Genomic DNA, 21,869 nt, shown 5'->3' with positions numbered 1-21,869 from the left:
CTAAAACATGCCACGAGCGGTAAGAATCCTCGGATATCGTTAACTCTTAAGAAGTTGTATTTCGTTATGTTCATGATCTTCACTCGAGCTATCGACAGAAGGAAATTCCAAGAACACCTCCTGGAGTTCACATGCCAGCTCCCGTAATTATGGATTATCAGCATTCGGCCGTCGCTGAATCTCGAATCAATCGCCCCGGAGACTCATCTTCGACCGGCGGCGACGGTGCTTCGGAGGCTTCTGCCAAATCCTTGAGATTATCTGTCGAAGGGCACTGGATTGACACAGAGCTTGTGATCGTGTGACCGGGCTGAAAATTGATGAGATTCTCATTCAACTGAACTCATCCCTCCTCGAGCGACGAGGTGCATATCGAAACGAATGAATCCGATAGCCTTCCGCTGGAAACCGCGAATAATCCCCGAGTATACGATCAACGACTTGAAGTACATCCAATGAGGTAAGTCGAACCTTTGGTGATTCGACGTCGTCCTCGTCTTCGTCGCTCGGATGCTCGCCCTGAGTTGTCTCGATGCAACAAGTCGTGCATTGACTGCAGCCGGAGAACTTGTGCAACACTCCAGAGCACAGCCGTGAGATCGTGAACTTGTACGCCTGGAAGGGATAATTGCTGTCGAAGTCTAAGCCGGGATTTGTCAACATCGAGGTCCCGATCGACCGCAAGGTTCCGCTATGACGTTTCGCTTGAGAACGAATTCCGTCCACGGCATCCCCTCTGATAGTTGATGTTGGCTGTGCGCATATACATAGATAATAATGAATATGAAATAGAGTTCTGTTTCGGCCTAACAGCGGTATGCGGAGGAATTATTCATAGGATCACCACGGGACCGTTCCTCCGTCGTAAGCATGAAGCTCGAATGACAGTTTCGACGAATGAGCACGAATACGGCAAAAAGCAACAGGTCAATCAGTCTTGCTCGCAATCGGCTGTTCTGTAGTTGAGACTCTCCGATCCGGGCACTCGGTCGTCTCGCAATATTTGCACGCGCAATCGCTGTGACGTACGTCTCTATATTGTTGATTTGTGATTCCGTATATGATCGGGTTGATGCAAGCACTCAAGTAAACGAGAGTGTAGGCCAACAGGTGAACTCCCGGGTGGCGAACCCTGCGATCGGCGACCTGGAAAGAGGCTCAACTGAGGCATGTCCTTGTCGCACGCTTTAATTTGGAATCCTCTCGGTCTACCGAGCTTTCAATATTTCCGATATTCCTACGCACGTCGCTCGGCGCCGAGGCTTTGTCTAGGTAGAGTGACATTTTCGTCCCGATAGGACGGAACGACGGCGACCGAAGCGCGACGTCTCGCGCTGGAGGTATGGAGACAATTCTCACCTTGACCAGAGTGATTGGCAAGTAGCAGACAAGGAACGAGCAGAAGATCACCAAAACCATCCGAGTGACCCTCCATTCCTCCATTTTCCGCTTGGCCTCACGCTCCTTCTGCTGCTCGGATGTTCGGGCATGAGCACTCATCTATAACAAGTCGATTGAACGGTTGCATTGGGGGGGGGGAGCAAGGAAAACTCTCCGATCGGATAATTTCCCCATTTCGTTCCCGAATGCGAGTCGGTAAAAAAAACGCTCCTCATTCCCGAATCACGCACACGCATGGACGGTCGTTTTCGCCCGATATGATCATGCGCACGTGTAAATGAACACGGCGGAGTCCCACCATTTGAGGAAACCACCTGCATAACGAATCTCTCGGCGTGATTCGATTCTGGCGTCGTGTGCAATACGCTCATATTACTTGGGACGAAAACGAGGCGAACGCTTCCGGTACTGCATCAACTTATGCTCAGACTCCCTTCTAACGAGACGGCGCTGGGGGAACTGCCGGCTGCGTCAAGGTTTGAATCTATTTGCCGTTCATAAATATTCTGGCTCTTTCACAGCAGCTTTCCCCCTCCCCCTCGCGGGGCATCGACGGGTCTCGACCCTGAGAACGGGGTCTGTCGACAACCCGGGCTCTCGCTCTGACCGGGACCGAGCCTCGCACCCCCAGGAGCCTCGGCTGTAGCAACAGGGCACCGACGGCAAGCGTGGTACACCTCTATTGTGGGCACTACACGGCATCTCAAAGAAATATGATTCACGCTGAAAAATATGCAAGAGTCTTGCGCTGTATTAAAGACGAGGGTCGAATGACATACCTGAACCTTACTCTTGTGGACAATCCAGAAAATCCGAGCGTAGCAAATGATAATCGTGAAGCAAGGTACCAGGAAAGCGGATACGAATAGAAAATGCTTCGGAGACTTCCCGTTGACCTTCAAAGAAAAATTCGCCCGCCTGAACTATGTACGGCGAAAGCAACGACAGACTCCGCTCGGTCTGCCTGAGTCGGGGAACAAACTGTGGAATGTGTTTCCAGATACTATATACATGCTTCATTCAGAACTTGAATGCGCGTGTCGGGTTTCCCAAAACCAACCTCTAGTATCGAGCAGTTCAAAATCGTGGAGTCGTATCCGAACTTGCCCCACCGTCCAAACCAGGTGGGAATGAGAACCACAATCGGGAAAATCCACGTGAAGCCTAGGGGAAACGGTAAGATTACCACCCATGAGGAAAAAGAGACGGGGATAGAAACTAAGAAAAACAGGTCAGACGATTGCGGCGTTCGACGACTCCGCCGTACGACTCGCTGATCCCGAAAGTCCTCCAGTCAACTTCTGTTCCGAGTCATAAACTGTAACAGCCTTCCACCTCAAGAGCTCAGCGTGACTGGCATTCTAGGCGGTCTCCGTCGTATTTGCATCGGAATCAGAGTATGTAACTTCTGCCGAGTGCACTGTGCTATGACCTCCCTTGCTCTGTCTGTTCGCTCGCTCCACTATCCAGTTCAAAAATGAGCTCGTCGGTATCTCCTGACGAAATTTTCATTCTCCTCCGCGGTCCTTCATCATTCGCCTCCTGTTCTTCTCCTTAGTTCGGCCGCCGCTGCTGCTCCGCCTCCAACATTCGGTCCCCTGTCTCAGTCGAAACTCGCCAAGCGAGCACTGACGTGACACTCGGCGAGCCGTGACTTCTTGTAAGGAGTGCGGAGTGCTGCAAGCAAACTATCCGGAAACTAAACATGCATCGAATCCTCAGGAGCAACAACGGCTCATACGACGAGTTGGCAGCGACACCTCGACGTGAAGCGAGGGTCAAGGTCACGCATGCTCTGCATAATTTTTGCCACCCCTAGCCAACGTAGGCTCTTGCTCCCTCGGCGGAACGAGGAGAAGATTTTTTCCCTCCAATCCCTTCCGCGCAAGGAAATACCTGCAAGAGGAGTCGGCCCGTCGTACTTCGCTCTGGCCGAACCTCGGTCGACCTTCATGCCCTAGGACCTAGGGCGTGAAGGTCGACCTGAGACATGGAGGGGTCCAAAATGTCTTTCCAGCTGTGTCGTCCTTGCTTCGCTGCCGCTCCTCGGCTGCCGGAACGTTCGGAACGCCAAGGTCAGCGTGCGTCTTAAATGGCCTCCAACGGTGTGTTCTCCTTGGATTAATTTCGAGCCTGGACGGAGTTGATTTACTCCGGAGGCAACGGGAGCGACCGGCTGGCTCGCACCCTGGGCAGTTTGGCTCCTGGAAGATATGTCGAGAAGACAGCAACGATGATGATGATGACGACGACGACGGGAGGAGCAGCGAGGCGGAGAGATTCCCTCGGGGGGAGAGCGCCGAGGGATAGCGCTAGTTGGGTCTCGCGTAATTATAAGTTATCTTCCCGAATGCCTAACAAAAGCTGAACGAGGGTCGGGAGTCGACTGGGCCGCTAGTCGACGCTTTTGCTGCTCTCAGACAGGCATTCCCAGATGAATTATTCGGGCGCATGTTATCGGACACGATTTCAGACTACTCACCGATCATGAGATAGATCGCCTGCTGGTGATAAATTCGCTCATATAAGCGCCGGTGGCCAATGAGGATGTACCTGGAAAAAAAATTCCGGCTTCGCAGGCCAAACGCCTTCCGCCTCCTCGAACACTCGAATCCTTCGTTCTTTTCGCAGCCGCTCGGTTATTGATTTCTCGAGCTCAGATCCTAATTACGATTCGGAGAGCTCGCTACAATGACACCATCTCCATAGCCAGCGAGGCTCCGCGAACGATTTGTCCTCTGTTTCGGGTCCAATCAAAGCTATTCTGAGTGCGACCCGTGACGAAGTGCCGGAGCAAATCGACCCGCCAAGATCTGGATCCTCATTGATTGGTTGGACAAATTTGCATTGGGAAAATTGATTAGCGCGACAAATGGCAGAAACATCTCACGCTCCGCACCCGAGCCACTCAACCACTCAGTCAGTCACTTAGACGATTGTCTTTCCCGTACCTGTTCACGGTTATGGCCGTAATCGAGAGCAATGACAGTCCCACGTTCATATAACGGAGGAACGGGAACAACTGGCACAGGAAGTCACCATGGACCCAGGATCGGTGGAAGAAACGTGACGCCGCGAAGGGCATATTCACCGCGGAGAACATCAGATCCGCCAACGACAGGGAGACTATGAACAGGTTGGATGCGTTCCGTCGCAACTGAAAAATTCGCGGATTTAATTCTTTCTGTCAGAAGCAGGAAATGTGGAAGAAAACAATGATCGCCCCCTCAGATTCACCCGTCAACTCTGTCGTTCCTCGACCGCCCGTCGACTCCATCGTTGCCCTCCGCGCTCCTCAGTTGTCACTCTGCTTTCCGGCAAGGAATAGGCTCCCCGGACGTGTTTCCATTGTATATTCTAGATCCACGCGCAGCACCGGGAAGGCTACGCTAGAGTAGTTCTCCTTCGGCGATCTCAAACCCTAGGTTTGTTCCTCGTCTCCGGCGCCTTCGCCCGGCTTGTTTTTGTTGTTTCGCTGGCGGGGTCCACGGCTCCGGAACTCGAACGCACGAGCATTCGGAGGCATAACGAGTTCGGGGCACCTGCCTGATTGGTGAGCGGCCGTCGTCGAGATCGTAATCCCCTCTCTCATGATGAACGGTGTTGCGATCGTTAGATTCTGTCTCGCACGCTTACCGTACCATCAAGATCATTGGAGGTCGCTCCGGGAAGCAGCTGTTGGACTAGATAATGCCGGTGAAGAGATTCCGCCTGAGTCGAGCCCGAAGCGACGAGTTCCCAACGCCTCCTACCCACACAGGAGCAGAACCCTTTGAGACTCCAGACACAGCTAATCGACGTGCAGTGAGCCGCTTTATTTCCGTTGTCTTCGATACTCAGTAGGTTTCCCTGTCTTGAGCTGGTCCTGCGATCGATTCGAGTCACGGTAGAGTGACGACCGCAGGTTGCGCCGGCTTCCGCGTCTGGTCCCATCGAGGTCTGACGTAATTCGCCTTGGAAAACGCGGGTGACTCCCTAGGAGCCATCCTGATCATACAGGCAGTCTGCTGACTGGGACGGCCTCGAATGAGGAAGAAAATGCTCATAATGGTGGCATTAGCGGCAGAGCGATCAGATCCCGCGCCGGTAATGATACCAGCACAAGGGGCCGTTCGTTTCCCTGAATGTATGTTCGCGTCTGCCTGCCTGCCTGTCTGTCTGTCGCCGTGTATAATGCTTTGTCTGTGAGTGCAGCATCTGTCTCCCAAAGGCGAAAGACAACGGGGAAGGCTATGGGCTCTATCGATCGAGACGTTCGTCGAAGGCTGCTGCCATGGCCGCCAAATCTGCAATAATAGTTTAGGAGGAGGTTTTCCCTTTTCTCTGGCTGAGACACTGGAAAACTCTCGCAGCGGATCGAATCAGCGCTCACTAAGTGAGTTGAAACATCGTCTCATCGATCGCCCGGAGCTTTGAGAGAGCGCCGAAAGAAGGAATAATCACTGGATCTGAATAATTGGGGCATGGGAAACGAGAATTCTTCCATGCGGGTCATTCCGATATGATCATCTCCTCGTCCCGATACGGAGAGGATTCGGGGAAACTTTCGCTCTCCTGATCACATGTTCATGAGTGAGAGACCATATGCCTTGAATTGTCTCCAGGGTAGAAGGAGCATGCGTAATTTGGATTCCCGATAGATGGATACCGATATCTGCCGGCTTCGAAAGACGGGTTTATCGTCAGTTTAGTTTCCGGAGAGTTCTGGGATGGCGAGACTCCGTGCCTGCGATCGATCAGCCGGCGTCGATGGCGGGAGGATCCGTCCTATTCCACCCGGGAAAACACCGTGATTCCGCAGGGAAAAGGTTTCGGCTCGTGAGTGTCATCGACAGTCGAAGGTGTCTGAACTCGCATACGGGTCTCCGACCCTTCGCGTGGAATTATGGTCGCAGCCGAAGCACAGCCGATTCCGCCAGGAGACATCATTTCCATATATTTTTGTGCCCAGTTGGCGGATAATGATCGAGACCACATCCAGCTCGTTCTCCACAGAGAACAGGCCGAGTCGGGAACGAGGGTTCGGTAGGATTTTCTCATTTCTGCGAGCGGGAAGCTATAGGTTTTCGAACACAGATTTGTGAGTGCGCTCGTGGATGGGTAGGTGCTCGGAGAAGAGGTGGAAAAGGCAGTGGCGCGACGAGGCCTGAACGTTCGAAAGAACTTTCGTCCCCCACACATTTCGCTGCTGCTCGGGATGCGGAAAACCTGCGTTACGTTCCCTCATCCGAAATCGCTCCGGGAGAGGTCTAGAAATTCCCAAATTTATTCGGGTTCCTGAGCGTTCCCGATGTCGATTTCATCGTGGATCTCAAAGACGATGTGCCCGGGAATTCTCCGTCGATAATGCGCAAGCGCTCGACGGAAATTATTTCGAGCTTGATGCAGATTAGTTTCTCGCTAAACGTGGACTCTGGAAGCGCGTCGTACGGCGACTCTTTTCGCAGCCCCGGAGTCGAAATCGGCGAGTAGTCTGCGCTTTCGGACGCGAAAAAAAACGAATAATTCACGCAAAAACTAAAACTTCCAGTACGTTCACAACCACTTCAAGCAGAGGCGGTGTGAAAATCCGTCTGACGCACTCATAAGAATAATGACTGCCCTGAGCAGAGAGGTGCTTCTATAGCGATCGGATCGATATCCATCGATCAATCGACGGAACGGAAACTTTTCAAAGTTCGCGGGAGAGGGAGCAAACGAAAGCCCTTCGTTCGCCTTCGGCCATTCGTCGTCATTTGACGCCTCTTGGCGAGTGCTTGCGATTCGCCAGCGCTATAACAGCGCCTGGAGGCTCAGTGCACGACGAGCTGCCCACAAGCGAGCGAAGAGGGGAACAAACATCCCGGCTGGTCTTCCGGGACGAGAAAGCAAGACGAGATGTTTTCGCGGAGATTCGCGCGCGAGGTGAGTAGACGCTGCCGATGAATCCACTGCGGCCGTTCCTTTCACCGCCGGCAGCTTCGCCCAAACCCGTGCCAATACCGTCGCCGCCGCAGCCCTCACCATCACTACCGCCGTGCGTCGTAATCTTATCTGTCCCGACCATTGCTATTAGGGCATCTCTGCTTAATTGAGTTCCCAAGAATAAAGGACCATCACCCTTGGGACAACACAACGTCGGCGAGCCGATGCATAAATAGACGGGCCTTCCAGAGGAAAGGAAATCAACAGACGGATTGTGGTATTGTATGTGCGTGTACTCTGCCGGAGATAAATTGCCAAACTGAATACGATTAGAGCTCGAAAACTCGTCTCATCCAGGGCAATGATCACAGTCCACCCGCATAGCCGATACCCGAGACGGATAGGGACGTCAACAGATCGATAGCACGCAAAACAGATTGAGGAGCAACTCGGACGTCCTTGCCCGGAATTCTTGATTCTCAGACAGATCCATCTGTTCACTGTGCCCGGTCGAGGCCATTGAATCTCATCCGACAACGATCTATCGCAAGCTATCTCTATCTTGCTCGATCCATGTGAAATCAAGGTCGGCCTCGCTCATTTTCAGACTGATCATTGCGTTCCGTCTTTTCTACGCGACAACTCCCGCATCGAATCGAGCGGATCCGAGGGGAGGGGGAAATTTCGGAGCAGAGGGTCCACCCCTGGACCTTGCCCCGTCGGAAAGTGCCGAGATTCCCTGCGAGCTGACGGAAGTCTCCAGGTCTTCTCTGCTCGACTAATCGACTACGATTTAGGAATGTGAAGGCTTGGAGAAACAAATCGACTTAATTCGTCCCCTCGGTCCATCTCGACCGAACTCCGTTTCCCCTCCGCCCGGAAATCCCACGAACGAGGGGGTGACGGCGCCATTCGATTCGACAGACGAACTCCATGAACTCGCACCGAGCTTACGTCGTTCTTCGTTTCTCCGAGACAGTATTTGTTCGAAGGCGATGTGGAGGAGAATTATTAGTCTCCGAACTCTTTTCCGCGGACACGTGTCGTTCCACACAAAGAGTGGAAGAGCAGTTCGCACCTCATTCGCTCTGTGTTTCTATTCCTAACTCCATGGGCGCCGTTCGACCTCTCTCTCGTCTGCCGATCGGCCGTCACTACCGAACTGCCACAGGTCTTGGAGAGTTCCTCGAGTCGAAAGTCGAGCAGGTAGCTCGACCGTGCTGCACCTGAGACGTGAATCACCATGCGAGAGGTCTAGAGCCGTACGCGGCCGACTTCGCATCACGTCATCGGATCGGGAAACACCTGCGCCGATAATTTCGGGATGGAAAAAATCGACCAATCAAGTTACGCTCTTCCCGAGCGTAACTCCCTCATTCTCTCGCTTCTTTTGAGTCTGACGGATCGCGTCGGCGTCGCTCGTCGATGACCCCATTAGAAACAGGTTCGACACGGCCCTCGTGTCTCGCTGCTGCTCACTGAATGCTCCCGGTGGGGGGAGCTTCGAGCCATCACAAAGGTCACGGACGAGTTCGGTCGTGGAGCACCGGGGCGACTCGGGCGCCGTTATCGGTAATAGACTCCAACTCGAGCGACCGTCGGCGTCGTTTTCGGCTCAGCCAGCCGCGACATGTTGCTGGAGGAGGCAGAGGGAGAGGCGAGATTCCTTCCCGAAGCGTTGCCCAGTCCTCTGAACACTTGCTCACGGACAGCGCTAACCGGTTCGTTCGCCGTTGGCCATTCGGAAATCGGGACGACGCCGACGTCATGAGCAATCAAGTTATTAGAGCCTACCAGGCTCGACGAATGGCGAACTTCTATGGCTTTCGAGATTGACGGAGAGCAGTTCTCTAACCAGCGGTCGATCACTGATTCCGTCGGGCATCGAGTCGTTTGATCCTCACTAGGATTATTATTATTATTCCATTATTCAATGTCCCGAGTAGAGGCTTCCCACCACCTATGGTATGTACGAGTCGGGTAGCTCTTCGGTGAGCGATGCCGGTGCTGGGCGAACGAATCCTATTCGACGATTCTATCCACGATTCGAGGAATCGTGGATACGACGCCCGCGCGGAATGAGGATAGCATCGAACCCTCGTCTCAATTTCAGATCGAATACGGCGCCCTGATCACAAATGTTGTGATGCGGAACGAGTCATGGGGGAGCAAGCGTGAAGTCTCATTCATTACTCGGCCAGTCAGTGTAGCGCTCATTGGGAAGAATTAATGAAGTTAAGCGGGAGCGTGCTCAGCCAGATGTCGGACTTCCCTCAATTAATTGCTCTTCGTTTTGTTTTTACGGGGGGAGAACTCGCCGTTCAGCACGATCATTACCGCCAGAGTGAGCCAGCTCGCAATGCAAATAATGCTCATGAGAGAGGTGAGGTTTTTTCTGGCTCGAATGAGCGCCGATTCAGACGCGGCGCTCCGTGTATGGTCGTAGCGTGGAGCATCTCTCCTCCATGTCTCCCTAGCCAACTGAGTGAGCCCAGGATTCTTCCTCCCGAAACCGCGTCGAGCTCTCATATCCTAGACATAGCGTGGGTCGTTAGCGCCGATTACTAATATAGGTCCCGCTTTCTGCTGGGAAGTCAAGAAGCACGGGATTTAAGATCAGATATCCTACGCGAGCCTTCGAATTCCATGACGATTACTCAACAATCTCAGAGCTGTGTCCGGATCGATCATTATGCTTCCATGGGGCTCCCACTTCCCCCGATGGAAATCCCGCTTCCAATCGAGTTTCTCGCTCTGTTTGATTGCAAAGTCTGGTTCTTCCATCGTCTCTGAACTTAGACCTCTCGGCGAAGACTTACCTTCGAAGACGGACCTCGATTTGAAGTGAGAGCTATGATCGTCAAGAGGTTCCCAATGAAGCCACAGAAAGCGATTACGATAGCCACACACGCCGTTAGCGTCAGTGTTGAGCTGTGACTCTCCCAGTCGGGACCCGAAGTTGAAAGAATTGTGGTCTGGAAAGCGCAGCCCCAGAAGGGATCTTCTTAGCGCGGAACTTGCCGACGGAGCTGGGAGATCAACGCCTGTACATTTTCCCAAAGTGATTCAAGCGTTTTGCAAAGAAATTGGGATGGCCACTGAACTCGACTGCTAACTCGGACTATCCACCCACGACAATCCTAGACGACTCCAAGACTGAAGTACCGTCATGACTCTGAAAGGACAATCGATTGACTCGTTGGAAAACGCTCTCCGTCCTCCGATGATCGAGCTCTTACCTCGAGGACGTGGGGAGAAGTCTGGGGAATGATTGTCGCTGCTCGCTCCCTCAAGAAATCTATGAGCGGGTTTTCTGTTTGTTGTGTAACAAAAGTCACGGACGCACTAGCCCGAGCTTCCGTGTCGGGCTCCATAACGCTCGGAGTTTTGTGATCGGAGTCAGTAGGTCCAGCCCTCGAGCGTTCCGGGGTTTGTCGCCGGTCGAATGATCACGATTCAATCCTTGAAGTACGAAGACTCCCGCCGGACGATTCCGGGAGAACCCGGATCTCACCGCACCACTTTCGCTTAGATTACTCGGAACGCGCTTCGGAGCCTCTCCGATTCGAAGCCGAGATCATCTGCATGTGGTTTACAAAGTTTCTGAGCTCCTCCCGGGAGTTTCGGCTCCGTGATCGAGCACGGGGCTGCTTGCTTCAGCGATTCGATGGATTCTTCGGAGTGGTCCGGGAAAGTTTCCCGGAGACACTGGAGAATGGTTCCCTGATCCAAGGGGACAACAGGTAGTTTTACCGATCACAATCCACTTCTAAGTGATCGCAGCGGAGGGGAGGGGTTAAGATCATTTCTCGTTGCGTTTTGTCCACAAATCGGTCCTTTCGAGAAAGGAACGCCGAAGATCACGAACGATCGTTGATGAACTTGTACACGGTATAAAACACAATCAGAACGCACACTCGAATCACAAAACGCACCGGTGGAGATCTGTTCCGGTAGAGTTCCATAGCTCCAATAACGAGTAGACTGTGGACGTTCGCTTTCGAGGGCCGTTAATTGTTCTAATCAGGAAGTAGCGCATCAGTCCGTGCGTCCACGCGTCGGCTCGCCCATCGATGTATCTAAACTCGGATCATGTATGCGTCGGTGTACGAGCGTGAGAGGGAACTTTGTTCACAGTTTTTCCGCCTGCTTTCCGTCGACCCTCCGCCAGCCAGTCGATCGGTCGGTCGGTCGACCGAGCGAGCCAGCTAAGGTAGGGAACCAAGCGTCAACCTTTTGACAGCGGTGGAGAGGCGACGATGCCCTCTGAGCCGATGAATGAAATATGCCCGACGGGAATTGCTTCTCCACAAATACGCGCGACCGACCGAAACAAAACAGTAAACTCAGGATGGAGATCGTCCCCTCTTCCTTTTACGGACAACGATTCTCTTGACGAACGACGCCGTTGACGATTCAAGCTTCGCTGTCGGGAATCCCGTTCTCGTCGGACGCCAGATTTCCCTCGTGTCGTCCAAACGCTTTTTCGCTCTCGAGATATGCAAACACCATGAAATGGTATTGTGGGTCGGGGAGATAATACCGTTCGAAGCGTCCGCAGAATGACGAGGTCAGCGAACAAGGGCAGCCAGAGTTCTGGCATCGCTCTCCTGGGCATCTCGGGCACCCACAGAGTGTTGAGACTTCAGGGAGCGTATAGGTTCGTCTCGACAGAGTTCCTTCGATGTTTGTTCCCCAAGATGTTAGCTCAGGAGGTGCAGGGAGCTACCCGAGGAATATTTATCGACAAGCTTTACAGGTTTTCCTCCTGCTCCGTGAGCTCCACCGAGCTCAAGGACGACGGATTCGGGGAGAATACTCCTAGACGGCAGGGAAAGAACACACCTCTAATTTCAACGTCTTGCTAGTATTGCGTCCCCGCTGTAGCTGATTCTCTGGCGGGCTGGAGAGGGGGAGTGGACACATTTCACCCGCCTAATAAATCCGAAAGCTGCTTGAAGAAATCGTCTCATGGATGGGGAACGAGGAGTGAGAATCCTCTGTTTGAGGTTTAGACCCCCTACTCCGAATAGTTTCGAGTCCAACGAGCTCGACGCCCGCCGGTATCGGTCGGGAAAAGAGATTTATCATCTACCTTGACGGGTTTTCCCACCGCTAATGCAAGATATTGGACTTTTTTCAGGAGAGTACGACTGCTTAGTCTCAGTTTGCGATACGGCCGCACCGGCACCGCTGGCTCAGACGTCCGATATAGCGACACGGAACAGCTCAATGTAGCGGGTGTACGTCCCTGATTCTCATGCCCTCTCTTCTCCGAGCGTATGTACAGGCTCACTGATCGTACTTCTTCGCCTTCATCCTGTGCTCGAGCGAGTGGCTCTCAGTGTAGTATGTGGGCTTATGATATATTGCTTGGAACTTGTTCAAGCGATGAAGGTCAAGCACCCTCCGACTATATGTGTAGAAGCGACCGGCACCGTGTTCATATCTGCTCCCTCATCGTCGTCGGAGTGTTGTCGAACCCTTCAGGTGATCCTCATTGAGCTCCGCAAACGCGGAACGTCCGGAGTCTCGGCCTAAATCTCCTCGAGCCTAATCGATGCCTCTTGTTCGGGGAGGACGGCGCGGCGCCACTTGTTTTGTGGGATCCGTTCCTCCTGACCTCCCCCCATCGGGAGCCTCGATCGCATAGAGCCCTCTCGGTGGGCGAAATCGTTTGGTGATTCTCCCCACGATTGAAAAAAAGTCGCAGGAAGCCCCGGTTAAGGGGACTGGATGCATCTCTTCTATCGTTGAGGGACCCTTGACGCTTTCGATGACCGTCCGAGATCACAGGCCCAGGAACTGGCGGGCCGATGAGGGGACATCGGTCTTCTAGCGTTCATTGGCCGATAGTGAGCGATTCGAACTGGAATTTATTACGGGACCGGAGGGATATTTCCATTCTTGTCAGGAGAGTCAGCTAGACGGAAGGGGTATCAGCGCGTGGGCGTAACTCGTTGGCAGGTGGGAAATCCTCGGAGGGAGAAGAGAGACCTGACTCGCACTAATTCAAATTGACCCGATCAAGCTAGCTTGTCGAGATCACGTTCACGATTGCTATAAGTCACTAAGGTGTGCTCCCAGAGCGGCTCTCGCTGGATGAGCCGCCAGCTTGCTTAATTGAGCAGAGCTGGTCATGAGGTGGAAGAGGAAAATAATTTATCAGCATATTTTCGTCGGCTCACAGAAATTATGCCAAGGCCGAAATACACCGCAGGGGCGTCAGCTCGCAGGATGCCGAGTAGCGTGATTGGGGGTAAGATCTCATTGGAACCCCTTACTCCATGAGCTCCGGCGAACTCGGATCACAGATAACAGTCCGACCAATAGATACGGATACCTGCCGGCGGACTGCCCTGAGGGCGATGATTGTTAAAGGATCCACCAGAAAGGACGCATTTGATTGTTTCGCGTCTACACATTTATTTAGAATTATTAGCTCGTTTGATGCCAACAATGTCATTTTGAAGTTTATCTTCTGTCAAGGTTTTCTCTTGCATCTCTCGCTTTGTATCTCCATGGATCCTTTCCGTCCGCTCAGCCTTACAGTACGATTATATAATAATAATAATTATCATTGTAATTATCATTATCATTATATCAAGGATGATTATTCTTGTAATCCTCATAATCATAACAATGATGGCGACTCGATGTCAATATCCGTGGTATCGATGATGTCAACGACAGTATATTTATAGTAATACCTGATGCTTTGCTGTGTTGCGGTTTTATTCTGGTATTTCTAGAATCTCTCCGAGTGAGAAGGAGTCATGATTCCCCGTTCCCGCGCGGGTCAACGTTCTCTAACAAAGACGAATTAACTCGGCCAACGCATCCGTCTATCCGTCGATCAATCAGTCAGTGAGTTGATCGGAAAGAAGAGCTAGACATAAGGTTACTCTCATTTGTCACTCATTTACTCCATCCATCAATCATTCATCGATCGTACAACATCAGTCGCTCAGTCAAGCAATCTTTCTCAAAGACGCCTGGATTGATAATACTCAGAAGTTCTCGATTTGCGATAGTGTCTAATCCCCGATAGGAGTTCCCGTATAGTATGAGGCGACTAAAGTTTCATTCCCGCTCTACTGCGGCTCGGAGCGAAGCAGGGTGCCTACGATCACTTCGCCATTCATAAAATATTCCTGTCATACACGCTCGGATTCTTCCAGTGCTCGCATCGATCAATTCCACTCTACTGCACCGAAAGTGCTGAAAGTTGCCGGGGACAACCGAACAAAACTTATCGGCTCCTTCGCAAAGAAATGGTAGAGGTCGACGAGCACACGCCGGGAGCTATGCTTGCAAGGGACCTACTTTCTGAGTACTGGTCTCGACTGTCAATCATGAGACAATAGATCCGAAGTTCACTTGCGAAGCTTCTGCTTTCTCAGATGAGCACCGTTCAATCTGGACCTCCGAATCGATTCTTCACTCGGAAAGAGGTTCCAATATCGACCACTTACGTCATATCGGTCCGTGACTCGGTCAGAGATCCATCGTCATCGTTTCTCGCCACAGTCTGACCGTCTCTAAGCGTAAGGATATCATTGAACAGCTTGTCGTGCGACAGGAGGGCATCGACAGATGATGCGATCGCTCGATTGAATGAATGGGGGAGCTATGTAGGTAGATAGCTAGGGATGATTACATAAAATATCTGCATCCGAGAGACAATCTACCCGACTTCAGTCAAACGGTGGAACCCAGACGTCCTGCGATTCGCCGCGGCAGACTTCGGGTCCGCCGACGCTCCGCATCGGAACCGGCCGGAGACTTCTGGTCGTTGTGAGAGGTTTGTATCGTTGAAACTGTTCTGTCTGCCTTGGTCAGCCCGATGCTACGCTGTAGGCTGTCTTCATGTCTAAAACGGGTTCAGCCTCACGCTTCTCCGAATGGAGCCACTTGATGAAATCAGCCTGCTCGAGCTTGAGCCTCGACTCGGGGAACCCAGGACTTCCTACTCCACGTACGAATGTTTTTTCTCGTCATACTCTGACAGAACCCCTAATCCGTGAACATCAGCTCATCTGCAAACACCGGGCCGACCATGCTTGTCTGTGAGCGTAGGCTCGCATAAGGAACGGGAGCGCATCGAATATCACCGGCGAGGCTATCATCATCGTTGCGCTGATAACGCTTGATCCGGAAGCGACGATATCAGAGACGTAACTCGATATCCTTACCATAATAATTATTCTTATTTTTATTCTTACCGTTTTCTCGCTCCTTTTATCACTATTATTATTAAACCGTAATTATTATTGTTGTGGTTTTTCTCTTTACAGTACTTCGATAGACCGTGTAAAGTTGTTCCTTGCTAAGTATTCCTCCGAATTTCAACTGATCGACGGACTGACTGATCAAGCGATCGACAAACTGACCGTCTAATTGGATGACCAACCAGTCATATATGTATGTACCTAGCTAATCCTCTAAGAGTCTGCTCAACTAATTCAAGTATCGGTTCCTGACTCAGTTTGTCCGCAGACTCCTTGACATTTTCGCTTTTACGTGGAGAAACCATGTCTTTCAAGAGGACGTTGAAATGTTTTTCTACGCTCGCTTTGTTCTAGACACCATCGTAAATCTCGACATTGCTTCAGTCAATTTCTCCAGCGCCTTTCGGGTCACTGGCTCCCGAACCTTCTACTCCGGACTTTCGAGGTTTGTTTGACATAATCATCCCTGACTTGACATGAGCGAACTGCTTCCAATGTTCGATGAGAGAAATGTGTGACTTATTCGTCGGAATGAGCCAAAAATCACAAGTATCCGTGGTATGCGTGTCCATGCGCGAATGCTGCGGGTGTGGTGAAATCACAATCTACCCTTGCGAAGCGAGAGCGATAGATGCGTCGATCTAGAACGAGATGGGAATCGATGGATAGGTATGTAGTAAGGTAGGCGAAGAGAAGAACCTTCTTACAGCGAACAATTACCGACCGATGGTGCAGGCGCGTTTTCAGAGCAGGTTCAAAGCGGCGCAATAAACTCTTAAATCCTGACGCCTCTGATCCCAAGAGTTCTGTTCAGCCGAAAAAGGAAGTGCATCTTAGGATCAGATCACCCTCGAAACGTCAAAAGCATCCAACATACGACCTAGAGAGATTTTACAACCACGCTTGGGAATTATTCCAACATCAATGAGGCAACCCATTTCAACAGAGAAAATCGTTCGGCGTAGCTTCAACGCAGGACCGTAGTCGGAGGGATCGACCCAGCGCCAGAACGAGGCGAAAACAAGTCGGATGAGCTCAGTGAGTCCCGGCGGCAACTCGAAACCAATGACGGCGCGCGAAATCAATGACAGAATCGATAGTCAGCTGAAGGGGACCTGTCGCTCCCTCCGGGGAAGGAAACTTTCGACACTCCAGGCCCCTCCCCCCATCTCTATTTCGCCAGGGAAATGTCTGCTTGAGGTACGGGACCCACATCGGCCTCAATCGAAGGCATCCCGAAAATTATGACGATACGTAGATAGTTTTTCCGAAAACAAATTCAGAGGTCATGGAGCTTCAAGATTCTCAAGTCTATGCAGGGAAGTCTGAGAATCGGCCGTGCCTCGGGTTCCCTGCATCCCAGAGCGGTCAACGATAAACTCGGTCGATGGCCGTGCGAGGAATCGGGGGACGCCTCACCGTCACTGGCTTTGAGCGTCAGAGAGGGCCGATCCAACGTCTTCTCCTCTCTCTTTGTCAGATTCTATATTCGTCTCGGAACGTATAAAAGGGAGGTCAATATGCTCTCGAGCTCTAAGCGCACGACAGTATATCAAATGGAAGAGGATAATTAGGGAAGAGATGAAACCTTGGTATTCGGGCTCTCATAATCTGATCGCCCTTCAATGCCGCCGGGTCGTGCGAATTCAGGCGCAGGAAAACTTTTCTGAAAAGGAAGTCCCCTTCTCAGACGTCGATCGGAATGACCTGCACGATGGGTGCGAAATCAGGAAAACGCGCACCGCAGGAGTTTTAGCGGGATTTTGCGAAGACCGTTTAAACGTCATAAACTTTTCTCATACTATTTGAGCAGCTTTAGGATCGGCGTGCTTCGTTCAACGAGCGAATTCGGGGGAAAATTCTCCCGCGTAGCCACTGGAGTTCGATTTCAGATTTTGCTCGGTAAAGAGTCGCCCCGCGGTTTCTGTGGATAGCTGAATGCTACGAGTGTATTTAGAGATCACAATGAGGACATGATCTAGTGGAACGACGTTTACAACATCACCAGTCGAAAGTCCTTGCCATTGCTTTTCTGGTGGTCATGTCCTCCATCAAGTGGCTGCCTCAATAATAACTTGAAGGCCCTACTGGAGGATAGGGCAGAGAATTATAGCATGGAAGAGATGGGTCAGCGGGGGCGGGATTGGGGTTCGAAGAATCATGGTTGACCCTTCGCTGCGACGCGGGGCCTCTGTCGAACTATGGCGCTCGATCTCTTCGGACATGTCAATCATAATTTTCGAGATCGTGCTCCGAGTTCCAAATGTAAGAATGCCAGGACCGGTAAGCCACCTCGATGATGGAGATACCTGGAATTTCATCGGACCGGACTGAGGTAGCTCCAGATTCAGGAGCAATGAAGACGAATCTCTGACATACGCAGGAAGCTTATTGGGAAATCGGGGATCGGGCGTTCGCGTGGGGTAATGGCCTCGCATCGGAGCCTTCGTGGGCTGTTTGGCGGCGAGCATCGGCAAGAGTTCGCCAGTAATCAAACATAGAACAAGTCTACCAATCATAATATTCAACAGCCGTATAATAATCAATGAGATGAGAAATATAACCATTATTATCGACAAGTGGGGTTGTGGCAAGGACTTGTAACATCCATTGAGATGTCAAGAAGTCTTTCAATCGTTGTGGAGACCATCCCATGTCAAACTCGATAAAGATATTTCAGCAAGATTGAGGCTCATGTGAGGTTCTTGGCAGCATTCCTAATGTCAGCCTTTTCTCTCAAATCTCTTCGAAACGCTCTTTTCTCCATAATCAAAAAGTGAGAATGTGTTCGATTCCGGCGCACGGTCAACGCCTCCCAAAAATGATATCTCTGCTGTGACGAACCCCATCTTGATCCTTTTTCATCTGAATTCTACAATTTCTTTCATTCCTCTTGTTGGGGCTGTATTCAGCTCGAGTGCTGTGAAAGCTTCGCTTACGCTCCTATGTCATTTTCGATCAATATGTCGTTGTTGCCAGTATTCAGTTCCTCTCATTTTTGATAGCGTCGGCGTCAATCTAGCTCTGCTAAAATCTGTAATCGGACCGGAAAAGATTGATGTGCCCAATTGCTTAGCGAGCGAGCACAGGAATCGACCGATCCTCAAATAACAATGTCAAAACTGACACGATGGCATTAGTAGACTGCAAGTCTGACCTCTTTCTACTCGATAGGGATCTACGCCGTTTTGTTGTTCCTCCTCTTCAGAGGAATAGTTGTATCTCAGTCAATACCGCGAGGATCATGAGGATGAGTTCGTAAAACTATGTTTGTAAACGTAACTAGTAGTTCAAGCACGGAGTCGTTGACTAGATTCATTCACACATTGGCAACAACAGTCAGTGATTATCTGCCAATAGTGGACTTCGTAAAAATAAGAAACCTCTACCTAGGTTAGAAAGCCTGTCCCTCTAAGAAAACAGGTGTTTCATTCATCATTCAATCTCCTCCCAACTCCTGTATTTTTTTGTTGTGGTCGCTGTTGTTGTGAGCGTCTTCGACGATATACTTGCGTCTGGTCGTCGTCATCGTTGTCGTCGAGAATAGTTTTCTTTGTCAACGTTGATTTTCCCAGAGGCGACGACGTTGATTTCTTCCGAGTTGTCATCGCAGCAGCGCTTGCCCCTTGATCGGTGACATTAGCGTCAGTATCAGTAGGAATAACATCGAAAGTAGTGGCATTAGAAGTAGGTAGTAGTAGGATGCGCGTTAGGAACGGTAGCCGATCGGAACGTTTCGTTTCGAGTTCTCCACTGAGCCCGATCGGGGACTCCCGCACATTTTTCGCTGAACGGATTTCATCTCCAGAGTTTCTTGTGAGTCCTGGAGATGATGATGCTCCAGAATCAGCGTTCCAGTTTGTGGCGTACGAAGGGTTGATGTTGTGTGTCTGGTTTCTGTTTGTCGTTTGCTTATCCACGAGCTCAAAACTGGTACCACTTCTTATCCTTATACTTGTTCACCAGTTGATTCGTGGTACTCGCAAAGATTTCAGCTTCACTCATCATGCGTCCAGTGCGCTCCTCCAGTTGAGATAGTGCTTGTCCTCGCTCGTCTAGTGCCTGTAACGAAGAGATCGTTTAGAGATACTCTACCGAGGCAAAGTCTTCTACGCGAGCAGATCTCACATTATCTTCTCGTGGAGTCTATACGAGTCAAATCTCATCCTTCGATCGATATTTGAGAATGTGATTCGCGGAACCCTACGATTTATGAGCCCAAGCCATCTAGCGTTCCTCGGGACTCGTTTTCTTCGAATGAGAACACTCTCTTGTCGTCGAGTCATAAGGCGGCCGATTATTATTATCTTCCTCAGATCAGACCTTTCCGCCGCATTGAGGTTTTCCCCTGAGCCCGGGGCACGCAGTGGGAGCTGTTCAATCGCACCGGCTTCGATGGGGGCACAACTGAGCGCCGACTGCCCCTCTCCAGAGCCGTTGGCCATGCGGGCGTGTACTTTTCGAGACGCCTCTCAGGACCCACTGAGTTATCGGGGCGAATTATATCGGTGCCGCGGCGGGTCCGATAAGACTCTTTCCACGGGAGTTCACAATCTCCACCATCCCACCCCCGGCACTCATCGAATCGGAGTGAGTATGCACCAAAGCTTAATTTTTGGTATCAGAATGGCCGTCCGACGGGATGACGACTGCAATGTGTTCGAGCCTTCCTGCTGTCTATCATTTTACGGAACGACTGTCATGACGTGACTGCCCTACATGTCCTTGGAACGTACCCCAGTCTAGGAAACCATCATTGGTAGATCTGATCATTTTCAGCGTCACACAGAATGGCGTTCCGTTCACACGTGTGAGCAGGGGGACAGCTCACTCAGGGACTGCTTGTGGAAGCTGAAGTGAGAATTTCTCTCAAGTCGTGCAGCAATCCGCGCCTCCGAGCTGCTTGTTTTCCGGGACTGTGCGAGTGTATTCATTCGCTCGTCAGATTGAGCTCGCTTTTATTTAGCAAAGTAAGATGAAACGAACACAGCCGCCGGTCCAGGGGGGAGGGAATGGGGGAGGGGGCTAATGACAGGTTCCAACCCGCCTGGAGCCCTCGGAGTTGTATGGGAACCTCCACCATCAGCTCCCGGAATTTCGATCGACGACGGGCGTGGTCGAGGGACTCCATCTTGTTGTCAGCAGAGAAGCCTCTTCCGGAAAAGAAACTCGGACCTCTGCTGATTGCGGGATGCTCCCCGCATACAGACACGGGAGCACATATGAAATCGTATTCCTCCAGTTGTATGGCGTTCTTCTGTGTAGCAGACGTCATTTACATACAGAGTGTGAAATGATAGAGGAGAAGTGCCACGGAGCGCTGCGTAGGAGGGGAAGGAGGGTGGAAGAGAGCGACAAGCACAGCAGAAGAGTCAGTGTGCCTGTTCACGATAGGCTCTCCGAGCGAGCGAACGAACGAACGAGGGAGCAGCCAGCCGACCGACCGAGCAACCGCGCAGGCGGGTGAGAGGAGAATGGACAAGTTTCCAGCCGCAGAGGAATGTATGCCAATATTTCAGGGTCTGTTCGCTATATGGGGAACTTTGGCAAGTGAGCTAGTATTCTAGTATCCAGGAGCGCAAACTATGTCAGGCGGAGTCAGACCTGAAACTTGTTGAATACTCGTTTTTTTTATTATCCCAAGTGGGAAACTTTCCAGCTCTGAGGAGCCTTCGAGCTCTCATGATACTCTGGACCCCACATCCGCGTACGGTGTTGCGACTCACGGTGCGCGGCGGATCCACAGTCAACGAATAGGTCTGATCTCGGTGAAATGAACCGCCGAGATCGGCGGCTTGAGCAAGCCACCGGCGCACCGAGCCAGACGGTGGGAGATAAGTGATGACGACTTGTCATCGCCTGTGGGTCACGTTCTGCTGAGTCCCTGATCAGCCGTTACGGAGCCTACCGCAGACCTTCTCGGGGGTCGGGACGACAAGAAACACGACGCCGTCTTGTTTGAAGAGGATGCCTCAAAGGTCTCGGGAGCGCAAAACAAATTCTCCGGGGGGGAAAAATCCACAGGGCGTTGGAGGGAATCGGAAATCAGCCATCGATACTTCCCGGGCGCCTAAGCGTCATCGCGGACGGCCTCACGGGGCAGATCGGGAATACATACAGGCCTATTCCCGCCGAATTCCTCAGATATTCTCCGACCTCTCAGGACCCTGTGGCGGCTGGCATTACGATCCGATCGCGCCGAGTTGTTCACCAGGGTTGCTGCGTGAGAGATTCCAAGTGGTGAAAATACACACAAACGCATGTTGCGCAACGATAGGACAATCACCCGATCGTCCATCACTGCGGTGACTTCGGACCCTATACCGATATCGG

The 21,869-nt window shown here is 51.5% G+C and overlaps 2 protein-coding genes across 2 annotated transcripts in view; both read right to left on the bottom strand.

The window, feature by feature from the left end:
* Positions 1-34: 34 nt before the first annotated feature.
* On the bottom strand, positions 35-10,476 carry LOC100905010 (G-protein coupled receptor moody-like). The gene is made up of 10 exons (XM_003746657.3): positions 10,471-10,476; positions 10,125-10,280; positions 4,353-4,558; positions 3,884-3,954; positions 2,462-2,565; positions 2,181-2,297; positions 1,360-1,500; positions 1,030-1,146; positions 472-615; positions 35-310 (listed from the first exon to the last, which is right to left on the bottom strand). Exons 1-10 carry the CDS (start codon positions 10,474-10,476, stop codon positions 158-160), a joined length of 1,215 nt encoding a protein of 404 aa, XP_003746705.1. The 3' UTR covers positions 35-157.
* Positions 10,477-19,460: 8,984 nt separating this feature from the next.
* The window catches only part of Tomosyn (syntaxin-binding protein tomosyn), a 36,067-nt gene continuing 33,658 nt past the window's right edge, over positions 19,461-21,869 (bottom strand). The window contains exon 16 of the mRNA XM_029112432.1: positions 19,461-19,598. Within this exon, the coding sequence (XP_028968265.1) occupies positions 19,461-19,598 (138 nt within the window). The remainder of the gene's footprint in view (positions 19,599-21,869) is intronic.

Source organism: Galendromus occidentalis, unplaced genomic scaffold, assembly GCF_000255335.2.
Source record: "Galendromus occidentalis unplaced genomic scaffold, Mocc_1.1 scf7180000077500, whole genome shotgun sequence".
Lineage (NCBI taxonomy): Eukaryota > Metazoa > Arthropoda > Arachnida > Mesostigmata > Phytoseiidae > Galendromus > Galendromus occidentalis.
The sequence above is the reverse complement of the archived record's forward strand: the minus strand, read 5'-3'. Positions and strand labels throughout refer to the sequence as shown.

Excerpts from the sequence above, each read along its gene's own strand:
- LOC100905010 (XM_003746657.3), bottom strand. Across the intron at positions 1,501-2,180 it reads TCCACAAGAGTAAGGTTCAG|ATGAGTGCTCATGCCCGAAC; the intron begins GTATGTCATTCG and ends GACTTGTTATAG. Across the intron at positions 311-471 it reads ACGACGTCGAATCACCAAAG|CCCGGTCACACGATCACAAG; the intron begins GTTCGACTTACC and ends ATCAATTTTCAG.